Source organism: Plasmodium vivax, chromosome 13 (genome assembly GCF_000002415.2).
Source record: "Plasmodium vivax chromosome 13, whole genome shotgun sequence".
Taxonomy (NCBI): domain Eukaryota; phylum Apicomplexa; class Aconoidasida; order Haemosporida; family Plasmodiidae; genus Plasmodium; species Plasmodium vivax.
The window spans coordinates 814,202-827,048 of NC_009918.1; the positions used below are offsets into that span (position 1 = coordinate 814,202).

At 51.6% G+C, this 12,847-nt stretch overlaps 3 protein-coding genes across 3 annotated transcripts, besides 12 other annotated features; 2 read left to right on the forward strand and 1 right to left on the reverse strand.

Moving 5' to 3' along the window:
* Nucleotides 1-23: 23 nt before the first annotated feature.
* Nucleotides 24-52: a microsatellite.
* Nucleotides 53-55: 3 nt separating this feature from the next.
* Nucleotides 56-78: a microsatellite.
* A 375-nt stretch (nt 79-453) lies between these two features.
* Nucleotides 454-479: a microsatellite.
* A 55-nt stretch (nt 480-534) lies between these two features.
* Nucleotides 535-572: a microsatellite.
* Nucleotides 573-740: 168 nt separating this feature from the next.
* Nucleotides 741-760: a microsatellite.
* An 843-nt stretch (nt 761-1,603) lies between these two features.
* PVX_084970 (hypothetical protein, conserved) lies at nt 1,604-4,711 on the forward strand (the record flags this gene model as incomplete). The annotated part of the gene is made up of 2 exons (XM_001616610.1): nt 1,604-4,084; nt 4,382-4,711. The coding sequence occupies 2 exons, from the start codon at nt 1,604-1,606 to the stop codon at nt 4,709-4,711; spliced, it is 2,811 nt and encodes a 936-aa protein (XP_001616660.1).
* Nucleotides 2,169-2,204: a microsatellite.
* Nucleotides 4,712-4,829: 118 nt separating the features above from the next.
* On the reverse strand, nt 4,830-7,796 carry PVX_084975 (hypothetical protein, conserved; the record flags this gene model as incomplete). Its single annotated transcript, XM_001616611.1, has 2 exons — nt 5,094-7,796; nt 4,830-4,931 (listed from the first exon to the last, which is right to left on the reverse strand). Exons 1-2 carry the CDS (start codon nt 7,299-7,301, stop codon nt 4,830-4,832), a joined length of 2,310 nt encoding a protein of 769 aa, XP_001616661.1. The 5' UTR covers nt 7,302-7,796.
* Nucleotides 5,029-5,060: a microsatellite.
* A 1,092-nt stretch (nt 7,797-8,888) lies between the features above and the next one.
* Nucleotides 8,889-8,909: a microsatellite.
* Nucleotides 8,910-9,368: 459 nt separating this feature from the next.
* On the forward strand, nt 9,369-12,628 carry PVX_084980 (hypothetical protein, conserved; the record flags this gene model as incomplete). The annotated part of the gene is made up of 1 exon (XM_001616612.1): nt 9,369-12,628. The coding sequence occupies one exon, from the start codon at nt 9,369-9,371 to the stop codon at nt 12,054-12,056; it is 2,688 nt and encodes an 895-aa protein (XP_001616662.1). The 3' UTR covers nt 12,057-12,628.
* Nucleotides 10,182-10,205: a microsatellite.
* Nucleotides 10,577-10,600: a microsatellite.
* Nucleotides 10,837-10,857: a microsatellite.
* Nucleotides 11,151-11,256: a microsatellite.
* Nucleotides 12,629-12,847: the final 219 nt, after the last annotated feature.

Below are 12,847 nucleotides of genomic sequence, written 5' to 3' on the forward strand. Positions count from 1 at the left end.
TTAATTAACCACCGCATGGTTCACGGGTCCCTCTCTGTGTAGCCATCTGCACCCCCACGATGTGCCATTTGTTCTTTACCATTTAATCATTTTGTCTTTTACCATTTTGTCATTTTATAGTGCTATTTATTTATTTATTTATTTATTTATTTTTATTTTTTTTTTTTTTTTTTTTTTTGTTGACGACGCCGTTTCTAACTTACTCGCATGCGCGGAGGTGAAACACCAACACGTCTTTACGATTTACGCAGTTCTGTGTCCACCGTTGTGCATGTCCCTTTTCGGGGGTAGCTATCTCAGAGGCGGAGGAGCAGGGAGGGGGCTCTTCCTACCGGTGTGCCCCCCTCCTCTGCTTTAACCTTATTTGCAGGTCCCAATTGGAAGTATTTTTTTTCCCCCTCTTGGGGTGGTAAGTCCTGACCCCCCCACACGCACACAAACAAACATACACATGTGCGCAGTCCCCCATCGGTCCGGACGAAGCAGCTTTCCTCTCAGACCCATGTTGCGCATTATAACAATTTTAAAAAAATAAAAATAAAATAAATTACCCATGGGATGCGTGAGCCTCTCCCAAATTAGTCATTCAAAATGATTGCGAAAGCGTTGCAAGAGTGGTAGCAGGTACGCACAATTTGTTTTCTTTTTTTTTCTGTTTTTTTTTTTTTTTTTCCCCTCCAGGTGCAGCAGAGGTGCATGGTGTGAGCGTGCCAAATGGGATGAGTTATCGGTGGGTGTTTTTTTTTTCCTTAAACATAAAGGGGGGGAAAAAAAACAATTTACACATGTCCGTATGCACATCCACATGCACTTCCACATGCACTTCCACATGCACTTGCGTGTTCGTTCCTGTGGACACATCATTTTTTTTTGAAGACTTACTGGGTGCAGCGCAGTGGCGCACAAGTGCAAAGGCAGTGCGTTTAACCATTTGGACACACGCGGAGGCAGCACCACGTGCGTCTACTCCTCCCCCCCTGCAACGTTTCTTCTTTAGACTTAATCTGTCTTAAGAGGGGGGCACCTCCCTACCTTTTTAGATAAAGCGTTAGCAGTTGCAGCAATTTTGGGGGAAGGGCAAGCGTCGTTTTTGCCAAGCAGTGAGGGAGAGTGCGTCTGTGTCCGCCGAGTTTGTCCAGCACGGTTAGTGCGGTAGCCCACGTAGCACACGTAGCACAAGTAGCCCACTTAGTCCGCTTAACCCACCGCTGCAGAGCAAACCCTGCCCCCCCCGCAGATGCAGTGGCCAGGTCTGCTTAAAGAGGTGAAACCCACCGGCCAGTCCGTTCCTCCTGTGTGCGTACGATGCTTGCGTGGGGTGAAGGATGCCTTGGCGTTAGCAGAAATGAGGGGTGCACTCTCCACATCAAGTTAGGCTGTGGAGCTTGTCGCGCGCGGCTGGGGGGGCCTCCGTAGATAAGCGGTCGTGCGAGTGTGCCATTGTGCGAGTGTGCAGGCATGGGTACGCAGGTACGCTCACAAATAGGTATCCTACCATATGGGCACACTCACTCATGCGTACCTGCGTACCTACGTACCTACGTAGCCACCCATACACATGTGCGTCTTTCCCCCCCCCAACTGCTGACTCCGCGCCGCCACCATGTTCTGGAAAGTAAAGGGGAGGGCCTTCGCGTTCGTCTTCCTCTCATACGCCAGCTTCGTGCATTCGGATAAAGCGGTTAACCTGGGGAATGCGCTGGCGGGGGGGATTAGCGGGGGGATTAGCGGCGGAATTAGCGGCGGGTTGAGCAGCGGTTTGGCCAGCGGAATAAGCGGCGGACTTAGCAACTCCGCCGCCGCTTCGACCGCCCTGCTGCACGCGGCCGTGGGGAAGGGACCCAACATGCACACGTGCCAGTCGGCCGGGTGCGCCTCATACAAGAGCATCACGCCCAGCGATGCAGGAGACTGCCTAAACGGGTTCATCTGCAAGGAGTGTAAAAGAACCCACGCGAAGAACCCAAACATCTGCTTCTACTCCTCCCTCCAAGGATTTGAAAGTTTATATGAAGCACATCTAGAGGATTTTACACAACCAACGCCCTACGACCGTTTCAACGTCCCATTGGTTAAGTCCAGCAAAGGGGAGAACAACAGGGGGGACGCCTCAAGTGACAGTGGTAGGGAGGTCTCCCCTAATGACGAATCGGGGGATCACCGCAGAGGCAGTCTCTCACAAGGAGGAGACGACGATGGAGAGAAGGGGGACCTCCAACGCAGTGGCAGGGATGGCAAAGCAGGAGGTAGTCGCTTCCCACGGGCGTTAGAAGAAGAGGAAGAAGAAGAGGAGGAGGAGGAAGACGACGACGACGACTCTGCGAAAGAAAAACGTGGTGGACATAAAGGGGGCAACTCCCCTCAGGGGGGGAACAACGGAGGGAACAATTTCGACGCAGGTTACGAAACGGAGTCATTTCTGCAGAAATCGCCTGACCATGTTCATAGAAAAGGTGATCTACACAAGTTGGCGAAAGAGGGGGGGCGGGAGCAGCACACAAACGCTCACATGCATATACACACGCACATGCACACTCACACGCATAACGAATTGATGTCCGGAAAAGAGGGACTCCTTAGCTCGGTGGAGACGCACGTGCGGCTTGGCATCAGTGAGGGGGGCTACAACAGGGGAGCGTCCGAATCTCCGGGGAGGCACAGCGGCGTGAGCAGCGGTGCCTCTGTCAGCATGGGCACCGCTGCTCATGGAGGCACTGCTGCTGAGAGTGGCTACTCCTTCGCCGAGTCCGAGCGGGGCAAAGAAAAAATCGTCTACAAGCGACTCAAAATAAGCCTGAACAATCACGAGGAGTATTTCAAAAGCAAAATGAATAAGTGTCACGTGGGGGGGGACGGAGTGGCCACTCTGTATGTGAAGGTGCTGCTGCAGATTGTTAAGGATAAGAACGACGTCTATGTGGACGTGAGTAGGAGGAGCGGCTCGTCTCACATGAGCCCAGGGTCGGGTGGGCAGAAGGGGAAGGAAGGGAAGAAGGCAAACGGGAGGAGCGAATCGGGGAAGGAAGAGGAGGAAGAAGAGGACGCGGAAGAGAGTGACGACGATGAGTACATGCGGAAGTCTCAAAGCGCCATGGGGGGGGGAGGGTACGGTTACCGCTCAGGCGCGGAGACGGACAGCGATAGCGACAGCGACAGCGACAGCGATGGGGGGCGCGCGGCGGTGAATAGGTACGCCTACGTGGAGCTGCACGGGGGGGCGCAAAACAAAGCGGCGAACGAAGCGGCGAACGATGCGGCTACCTGGGGGGCGGCGAAGGAACCGCTCTCCCTCCTCCAGGTGAGGGAGGACCTGGACGGAGACTCCATGGGGAACTACTACAAGTCGCGCAACGGGTTCTTCAAATCGATTTTCAAACGGGTTTTTAAAAAAAAAGGAGACTCGGATGAAGACGCAGGGGGGGGGGACGACGAGGACAGTGATGAGGAGCCCCAGGGGGGGAAGAAGAAGCGGAGGTGGAGATTCCCCTGGAAGAGACGAAGGGGGAAGGGCAGCCAACTGCAGGGCGGCGACGACAATGACGACGAGGGCGAGAGCGAGGATGAGTCACGCAGCACAAGACGTAGGAGGGGAGGCAGGCGGGGGCTATTCGGTCGGTCCAATCGAAAGGGCAGAGGCAAAGGGAGAGACGAAAGTGATGATGGCGATGACGGCGAAGAAGGCGAAGACTCAGACGATGAAGAGGCCAGTGGGGGCAGTGGACAAAGGGGGGCAAAAAAAGGAAAACGAAACGGTAAGGGAAGCGGAACCAAGGGGGGCAGATTCGAGGAGACCAAATCAAAAATGGGTAGCCTCTTTGCCAAAGTGAAGAGGAAGATTCTCCCCGTAAAACAAAAACTACACATAGAGGCGTTCTTCAATAGCATCATCGTAAAGTCATGTAGGAATGCCCTCAAGTGGGAGGGCAACATGTTTCGGAAGCAGTCGCTCGTCGAGATGACTCTCAAGGTCCCGGTTAAACTGAAATACATAAAGGGGGAGCCTCTGCATTTCTTCCGTTCGGGCTACGAAGTCATTTTAACTTGCCGCAACTGCGATGAGGTTCTCTTCAACTCGTGTGTGCAGGTGGGCAATCGTGCAGGAGGGAAGAGGCAGGAGGGGGGGGAGGAGCGTAGCAACTGCTGCGGGGGTGGCCACCGATGCAGCGGATCGAGCATACCACGTTCGGTCAAACACGCCACGTTCCACATGGAGAGCAGCTCTCTAGTGCAAAGCGGCCTCCCCCCCCCTCTACCCTTCTTTGCCCATTTACACACACACCACATGTTGACGTACGTTTGTTCCTGCCGCTTTGCTTCACCATGCCCGCTTCATCCGTCTCTCTTCATCCGTCTCCCTTAACCCTTCTCTCCCCTTCTGCAGGTCTACTGCGCCAAGCGAGCGAGCAAAGAGGAACGGGCGGTGGCGCACCACGGCGGGCACGCGGACGGAGGAGCCCTGGGGAGCGGCGCAACCGCAGCTGCCATTACTGCCGCTTCCACTGCTGCCGCCACTGCCGCTGCTTCCCCCGCATCGCCGTACCTTTACTCGGCGAGCCCGTCCGACGTCTCCCCGCTGGCAATGATCCATTACAACGGGCAGTACTTCCCCGGCAGTGTAACCCCCGAGGCAGACTACTTCAGCAGCGATGGGCACATGTGCGTTAGCTACTCGGTCGTTCTCGTCACGCTGATGGTTGCCCTTCTTTTGTAGGTTGGGTACGCGGTGATCTCCCACACAAATAATGTGCACTGAACCGGGGTCCCACCGGTGAGAAATACCCACCCGAAAGGGGACTTCCCCTTTTCTTCGCGTTAGTTACCTCACCCCCTTAGGAGGCGAACTTCATCACGTTCTTCCCCCTGACGAGCTTCTTCTGCATGTAGCGGAGCTTCCTCTTGGTGGTCAGGACTTCCTCTGGCTCGGGGGGGTCCTGCGGGGGGAGGCGGTGAGTGGGGCAATGAGGGGGGTGATGAAAGGGGCGTCGAGAGGAGCGTCGAGTGGAGCGATGAAAGGAGCAACATGTGAGTATCACTACATGTAAGTAGCACCACACGCCACTATCTCAACGTGCGTGTCACCTCAAACGACATACCTGCGAGAAGTGGTCGCGGTCCACCCGCGCGGAGGCCGCGAGCAGCTCCCCTGGCGAGGCGCCCGACCGGTACACGTGCGCATTGCGGGCGAGGTAAGACGGCATGAAGTTGTATAGCAATTTCCCCGTGATGAAGTCCCGAATGATAAGTCTCGTGGCAAAGTTAAGATTGAGGAGTCCGCCTTTCCCCCCGGAGACGTACCTTCTAGAAGCGCAGAAGGCACTTAAAAATTGAGTCGCATCTAAATGATGATGGGTTCTTTTCTTTCCCCCATCCGGTGCATCTAACAGAGTCTCACAAATGAGCTTCCGATCAATGCGGTACTTGTTACACAGCTGATGAGGAATAATGTTGCAAAGGATTTGAATAAGATCCGTTAGATTCCCTTTGTAGTGGTCCACAGAATACACTCCATTAAGAACTAGGTCGTATTTGCTAAACACCAGAGAGGGGAAGATCAGCCCGGGGCAATCACAGAGGGAGAAGCCATGACGCTTTAGGGGAATCGTTTGGAAATGCTTCGTCTTTCCTGGCTGCCTACTTACACTCACCTTCTTCAGCCCAACTAGCGAATTGATGATGGAGCTTTTCCCTACGTTGGGGAAGCCAATAAAGCCCACCGTAAACTTGGGGATAGTGTAGTCTCCTATTTCCAGGTCGTGGTAGACTGCTCTCTTTTCCTCCTTAACCTTTTGAATTAAACTCACCACTTCGTCGGTACTTAGGATGTCCGTCCGGTCGTTTTTCTTTTCCTCGTAGCTGAGGCTCCCGTGCCCCACGTCGATGGCGCCGTCCCGTTGCTCCGCAGCCACGGAGGGTCGCTCTGTCGAAGTGGGAGACTGCTCTGTCGATGTGGGAGACCGCTCCGTAGACGTGGGAGAGCGCTCCCCCCCGGAGCACGCCCGCAGAGGGAGGGGCAAGTCCTCAAGGGTCACCTTATTCTGGTGGTACAACTCCCTCAGAGCGGAAAAAAAAATGAATTTCACTTTCCTCTCTTCAAAAAAGGCTGACCACTCTTTCCTCTCCTCGTGATTTAAAAAATCAGATTTATTTAAGATGACGTAGAATTCCTTCCGGGGGTCTACCCTCTTAATGTAGTACTCTAACCCCTGGCAGAAGAAGAAGAGGGGATTTCTGGCATCGATGATGTAGAAGAGAACGTGGCTTTTTTCTATCACTCTCCATAGCTGTCTCCAGTATTCTATGTTTTTTTCATACGGGGTGATTATGTATCCCTCCTCCTCTTCCACGACGCTCAGCAACTTCCTCCACTCGACGAAGTGCTCCAGCTCGTACTTGTGCACGCTCTCCTTGTTGAGGACCTCCTGCACGTTCAGCCGCCGGTACTTCTCCCCGAGCGCCTCGTACATCCGCATGTACTTCAGGTGCCGCGGTGCGTCTGCGTCTGCAGCTGCGTTTGCGTTTGCACCTACATCTGCGTTTGCTTCTGCTTCTGCGTCTGAGTCTGTATCTAGATCTTCTTCCGCATCTTCCTCCGCGTCTTCCTCCGCATCTTCTTCCGCGTCTTCCTCCGCGTCTTCCTCCTCATCTTCCTCCACATCTTCCTCCTCATCTTCCTCCACATCTTCTTCCTCATCTTCCCCCGCAGCTGCCCCCTCGTCTACCTCCCGCTTCTCCTCCCGCTTCCCCTCCGCGCCCACCTCACCGTTCGCCGCCTTCCTTGCGGGCCGGCCCTTTCTCCTCCGCCCCGCCTCCCCCTTCGCGCTGCGCACGTTAATCGGTATCAGGCTCTTGCCGCTCATCAGGAAGCTAATCTTCTTCACGTTTTTCCTCTTCTTCTTCTTCGCTGGCGCATTCTGCCTCTCGTGCAGAATTATGTTGACTTTGTCTTGGTGCCTCAAAAGAAATGGCCTGCCGGGGATGGGCAGAAGGATGTTCTGAATATCCTGAAAGTCTTTCCCCTTCTCCCTATCTCTTAAGCTTTTTTTTTCCTTTATTTCGTTTTTCTGTATAAACACCTTGCTCACCTGAACGCTGTTAATAACTAGCTGGTTATCCAAATAATCGTCCAGGGGATTTTTATCCAAAACGGAAATCTGTTTGCTCACTTTCTTTTCTTCATCCTTTCCTATCTTTGAGTATAAAATGTTGTCCGAAATTTCCTTCTGTAACAACTTGTTGCGCATTAGGCTTCTCCCCATAAAGTTGTTGTTCTGCTTCGTTTTGTTTTTTTTGTAAACCCCCATTTTGTTCACCTTGCCTGTTCATATATTTTTTTTTTAAACTGCAAAGCGATTTTGGTTTTACCTTGCCTGTTCAGGTTTTTTCTTCCTTTTTTTTTTTAAATGTGAAAGAAAAGAGCTAGCCATTCGGCGGGGTACCAATTAATTTGGCGATGTACGAACAAATCGGTTATGTTATTCCCCCCCTTTTTTTTGTGTTTCCTCTTCTGCCCTGCCGATGTGGGGGCACATTGTATACATATAACGAATGGTATGCTTCTTTCTTTTTGGAGCATCCCCCACGGTATGGGGTTGTGCGTATTTTTTTTTTTTTTTTTTCAAGTCATTCTGGCAATATTTCTACAAAAAAAAAATTGCCATTCAATTCTCAGTTGTGGGAAAATCAGCGGACTGCTTTTTCTCCCTATATACTTCTAGGCGCGCGCGTTTCATTTTTCTCAGGGCATAATTTTATAGGGGCAAGGCAAAGCGGCATATATCATGTTGCTTCTTATCGTTCCTTCAGCACGTAAAAAATGCATGTCGCGCGAGAGTCATTATGTATAATTATGCGGCTGTAGTGGGCCATACGTCAGTGCTCATTTGCTTGTGCGCGCGTGCCGCTTGCCCCTGTGGACGGGCGACATGCATTATATATTTGAGGACTTTTGCAAGACTCCCGGGGCGTTCGTTTTTCCGTTCTACAAATATCCCGCAGCTGCTTCGAGCTGGTTTGCGCCACTCGGGCCGGGTGAACCGAACAACCGCTCGGTTAAACCTGTAAATTTGGGGGAATTACGCGTTTGAAAAAAAATTAATTTGCTTTTTTAATCCGTTTTGTTAATTCGTTTTGTTAATTCGTTTTGTTAATCCTTTTTTGTTAATTCGTTTTGTTAATCCGCTTTTTTTAATACCTTTTTGTTAATCCGTTTTTTTTAATTCTTTTTTTTTAATTCTTTTTTTTTTCTTTCTTTCAACATTTTTACCTGAACAAGCCAGCACGTTTTTGTTCATTGGGTAAAAATGACGGGCATCCGCACGAGCATCTCGAAGTGATCCCTGCTGTCATTAATTTGTTTTTCGTTTGGGTTTTTCCCGCTCTGCCATTTTTCCTCTTTTCCTTTTTTCCTCTTTTCCTTTTTTCCTCTTTTCCTCTTTTCCATTTTTCCATTTCTTCACTTCCGCGCCGCATAGAGTAACCGCATCGTTCCGGAAAGAAAAGAACAACTAGCCAAGTGGTGACGCACTTGTAGCTCCTCAACCCTTTCCTGATCGACTCGCGTTAAAGCTTTTCTATTTGCCCGAAAATTAAACATGCATGTTTACGCACGTACATCCATGCATAAGATGAAAAAAATTGAAGCCAATTTGAGCAAGTGAAAGGAGAAGACCGTCAGAGAAGGAGGGAAGGAAGTATAAAAAGAATAAGTAATAAGGCACCCCACGTTGTGCGTGAGGAAGCACCAATTAAGAAGCCATATGGAAAAAAAAAACGAACTATACATTTTCAGCCACATAAGAGGGAAAATGCCATCCTTCACTCTCGAAAGGGATACAACACGTAGGGGACATCGCTTGCATGTCACCTGACTCAGTTCAGAAGGGAAGAAGCTTAAAAGGGGAAGAGACACTGGGCGAGGATTCACAGTTGGGGTGTGGAAACTCAACAAGGGTGTATATGTGGGTGGGGAAGACATACATGCAAAGGAGGAAAAAAAAAAAAAAAAAAAAACTGGACAGATAAACATTGTGTGAGAAGGAACCCCTCTGAGTTATATAAAAAATGAATTATTTTCCATTAAGGGGAGGGGGGGAAACAAACTGGAAAAGTTGCCATAAGGGAAAGGACAAAACGGCTTGCTCACTCCCACAAAGGATCGTAATTAATTTGTTGCGTTGGCAAAAAGGATACATTTGTCCCCGACCCACTCGGCAGGAAAGAGATTTCCCATTTGGTCGTCGCCTTTTCTTCCGCGTTTCATTTTTCTTTTTTTTCGCCTGACTTGTTCATATTTTTTTTTTTTTTTTCCCCGGAGAAAACTTCTTCCCACTTCTCCCTAAAATGATGTTGCCACTCAATTTTGACGCAAAATGGGGTACGCACATAACAACAAAAGGAGAAACAAAAAGGTGAGCGGTTCCGATGTTGGCCATTATTTAAAAGGAAAGGGTCCCCGCAAGAGTTGCAAAGAAAGTAAGCCAGTCGAATTGTGCGGTCAGAATGTGCCTCATGGCGGGGGGTTCCACGCGCATAGCGATGCGCTGCTTGGAGGGCAAGGCATGAGGCATTTTTACAGAAGGGCAGACAGGATGACAAACGGGATGGCAAACGGGATGGCAAACGGGATGACAAACGGGATGACCTGCAGAATGCCAAACGGGATTCCCTGCAGAATGCCAAACAACACTTACAGCTATTGTAGAGAGGATGGCGCAAGGGGGAAGGCTGGAGAGGCCACGTACGTCTTTTACGAGCCACTCAGATATCCCGCCTTTAAGATGGCGGACAGGCGCAGTGGGGGAGGCGGCGAAAATGGTGATGAGGAGAAAGACGCCGCAAAGAGGAACAAACGTGAAGCATCCGAGGAGGGTAAAGTGGTGCCCCCCCCTGCGGGTGACCAAAATGGAGAGAGCTATGGAGGCGCTGAGGAGGTGAGCATCGCCACTGCGCATTTAACCCACATAGGGAAGACGAAGAAGCAGAGGAGTAGGGACAACCTGGGGGTGAAGAAGCAAAGCAGTAAAGATAATCAAGAAGTGAAGAATAACCGTGAGAGGGGGGATGACACCGCGCAGGTGAAGAACCTCCCCGGGGGAGGGCCGCCTCGAAAAGAAGCCATGCAACGAGTGGATGGCCAAATGAAGGACCACTCGAACGCCAACTCCTCAGTGGAGACTCAAATGAGCTCAGCGTCCTCTTCCATGGAGGGTATCTCTTCTCCAGTTAGAGGGAAGAGAGAGAGAGGCAACTTCTTCATCCCAATAACCGCTCCAACAGTGCTAAGACACCCAAAGGAAGTTACAAACGAAGTGAAATTCATTCTGCACATGACCATTTTAACTCTCTACAAGGATCAGATCAAACCTACGTATAAGAAGATTAAGCATCGACTAGGAACCTTCCATCAAAATGCAGAATTGGAAAATAATTTTCTGGAAATCTGCTTGTCTCTTCAAAATGAGTACCTCGTCGTGAAGTCCAAGAGGAATAATCTCTTTGTTCTGTTGAGGGAGACTCCCAAATGGTTTAGTGGCTGGATAAAGACAAGAAGTTTTGTTAACCCCTATCCGGAGGTCATGTGGAGGAAGTTCGCTCGTCACCTTTTGCATGCATGCAGGGCGGGAGCCACGGGGGAGTCTCCTCCTGGAGGTCTGCTGGCTATACAGTTTGCTAAGCATCTGTTCAGGAAGGGGCACTTGTTTTCCCTAAGTTCGGACGCGCTGGAGGGGGCGCTCGGTTGGTTTGGTGAGGGTAGTAGTACCCCACATGGTGAGCCTGCGGGGAACCCCCGGGGGCTCTTCACCTTCAACCTGCTCCACGACAGCTTCTCCTACTTCTCGCGCGTAAACGACGCTGTTGTGCGGCTGGTCGAGGGCTCGCTCGTCGGTCTGCACCAGTCCATTTTGGCCCACAATGGGAGAAGCGGTGAAATGGCCAGCAATGAGGGGCGAAGCGGTGCAGCGGCAAGCAGTGGTGAGGGAAGCGGCGACCCCCCAGTCGCGTGGGAACTAGACAGCGACATTTACCAGGTGGCCGACAGACTGAAGAAGAGAGGCGTCCCGTTCCTCAGCGACTACTCTGTGGGGAAAATCGCTCATATAGTTCAGCTGGGGCTCTACGGGGGGCTGCTGCATGAGGAGGGCCAGGCGATCAAGCCGGCCTGCTGCTGCAGGGGCGTGGCCGCGTCGGTTTGGGGGGGTGGAAAAATGGGCGGGCAAGTTAGCAGGCAAGTTAGCAGCCAAGTGAGTGGAGAGGTGAGCGGCGAGGTGGGTGACCCCCCCGGGAGTGGCCTCACAACCGAGGAACCCCCCCACCAGGTGAACTTCCGCTGCGTCGAGCGGCAGGGCCCCCCGAGGGGAGAGATCGATGGGGGGGAGACCGAGGAGGCGCCCGTTACACGCATCTTCGGAAGGCACATGGAGGGGGCGGACGCAAATATGCTGTGCAGTGATGCCTCTTTACCATGCTGTGATGCCTCTTTACGATGGCGCGACACCCAGTGGTGGCCCCAAACCGGGGGAGGCGGCTCCCAAGAGGGAAGGTGCGAAGGAGTCCCCCTAGTGCCAACCGCGGAGGATGCCAAAGTTAAAATCGACCAGCTCCTAAAAGGAAGCAACGAAAGGATAATCTTCTTCTGCTCATTTAAAGATAAATTTTTTAAAAAATTTGAAGAAGTGTTAAGTCCCCTCCAGTTCGGCTGCCGAAGTTTAATAGAATTTCTTTTTTTCCACTGCCAAGAAGTGTGCAAGCTGTTCCTCCTCAATAGGAATGTCATCTTGGTGCCCCCCAGTTGTGATGAGCAATCTGTAAAGGACATTGTGAGGGAGGAACAGGCGGACGACGACGACGACGATGGGGGTGAACATATAATTGAGCAGTTTGATTACGAGGACTACGTCTCCAGGGTGGCCTACGATCAGAAGAGCGGTCAGACTCAACAGGGGGGTCTTCAAATCCGCACTGTGCTGAAGGACCTGGGGAGGAGGAGGGACACTTTCTTTATTACCTTTTCCTTTTGGAAGTGCGTAGCGGGCAGGGGGAAGGCGCCCCCGCGGTGAAGGAGGAGAAGAAGTAGAAGCAAAAGAAGTAGACGGAGGAGAAGTAGAAGTAGAAGCAGAGGAAGAAGTAGACGGGGAGAAGAAAAAATGAACCCCTTCAAACCTTCAATGACGTAAGAGCAGCGTGTCTGGGAATACCAACATGGCCATCAAGCGATGGGAAGGGAACTCAGTTGTTCCCCTCGCAGGTGACGAACGAACGCGGAGATGTCACTCCCCCCGGTGCAACGCTTCTCTTGACGCAGCTGACCCAAACGGGTAACTCAGTGCCGTTAGCAGCTCGGTGTAGTTTATCAACCCTGTTGGAGTGTGTATTTTGTTTTTTCCTTTTTTTTTCCTTTTTTTTTTTCTTATTTTTGTTTAGGGTTCACACCCTGGGGGTGGTGGCCCCCGTTAGACTCCTCCCCACGGGACGTCGGATGCGAATGATTTGGCTCCCCGCCGTGGGAAGGTGCGTATGTAGCAAAGCGGTGATGCCGAACGGGGGAGCAAAAGGAGTGAGGGAAAAGCCATCACTCGGAAGCGGCCGCAGGAGCGATGTGCGTTTCGTTGCGCGCGCCCCCGTCGACCCCATCCGCCTCAGCAGCATCCTCATCATTATCATCACCACTGTCTGCATCCTCATCACCCCTCGTGTCGGGGCCCCGTTGCATCCGCTACCTCTACCAATTTGTCCCCCCCCCTTTTTTTTTTTTTTTTTTGTTCCGCTTCATTCCCCCCCGTTAGTCACCAACCTGTGTTTGTATTTCCCCACCATGCAACTGTTCTACCAACTGCATGGCTTTCCCTTT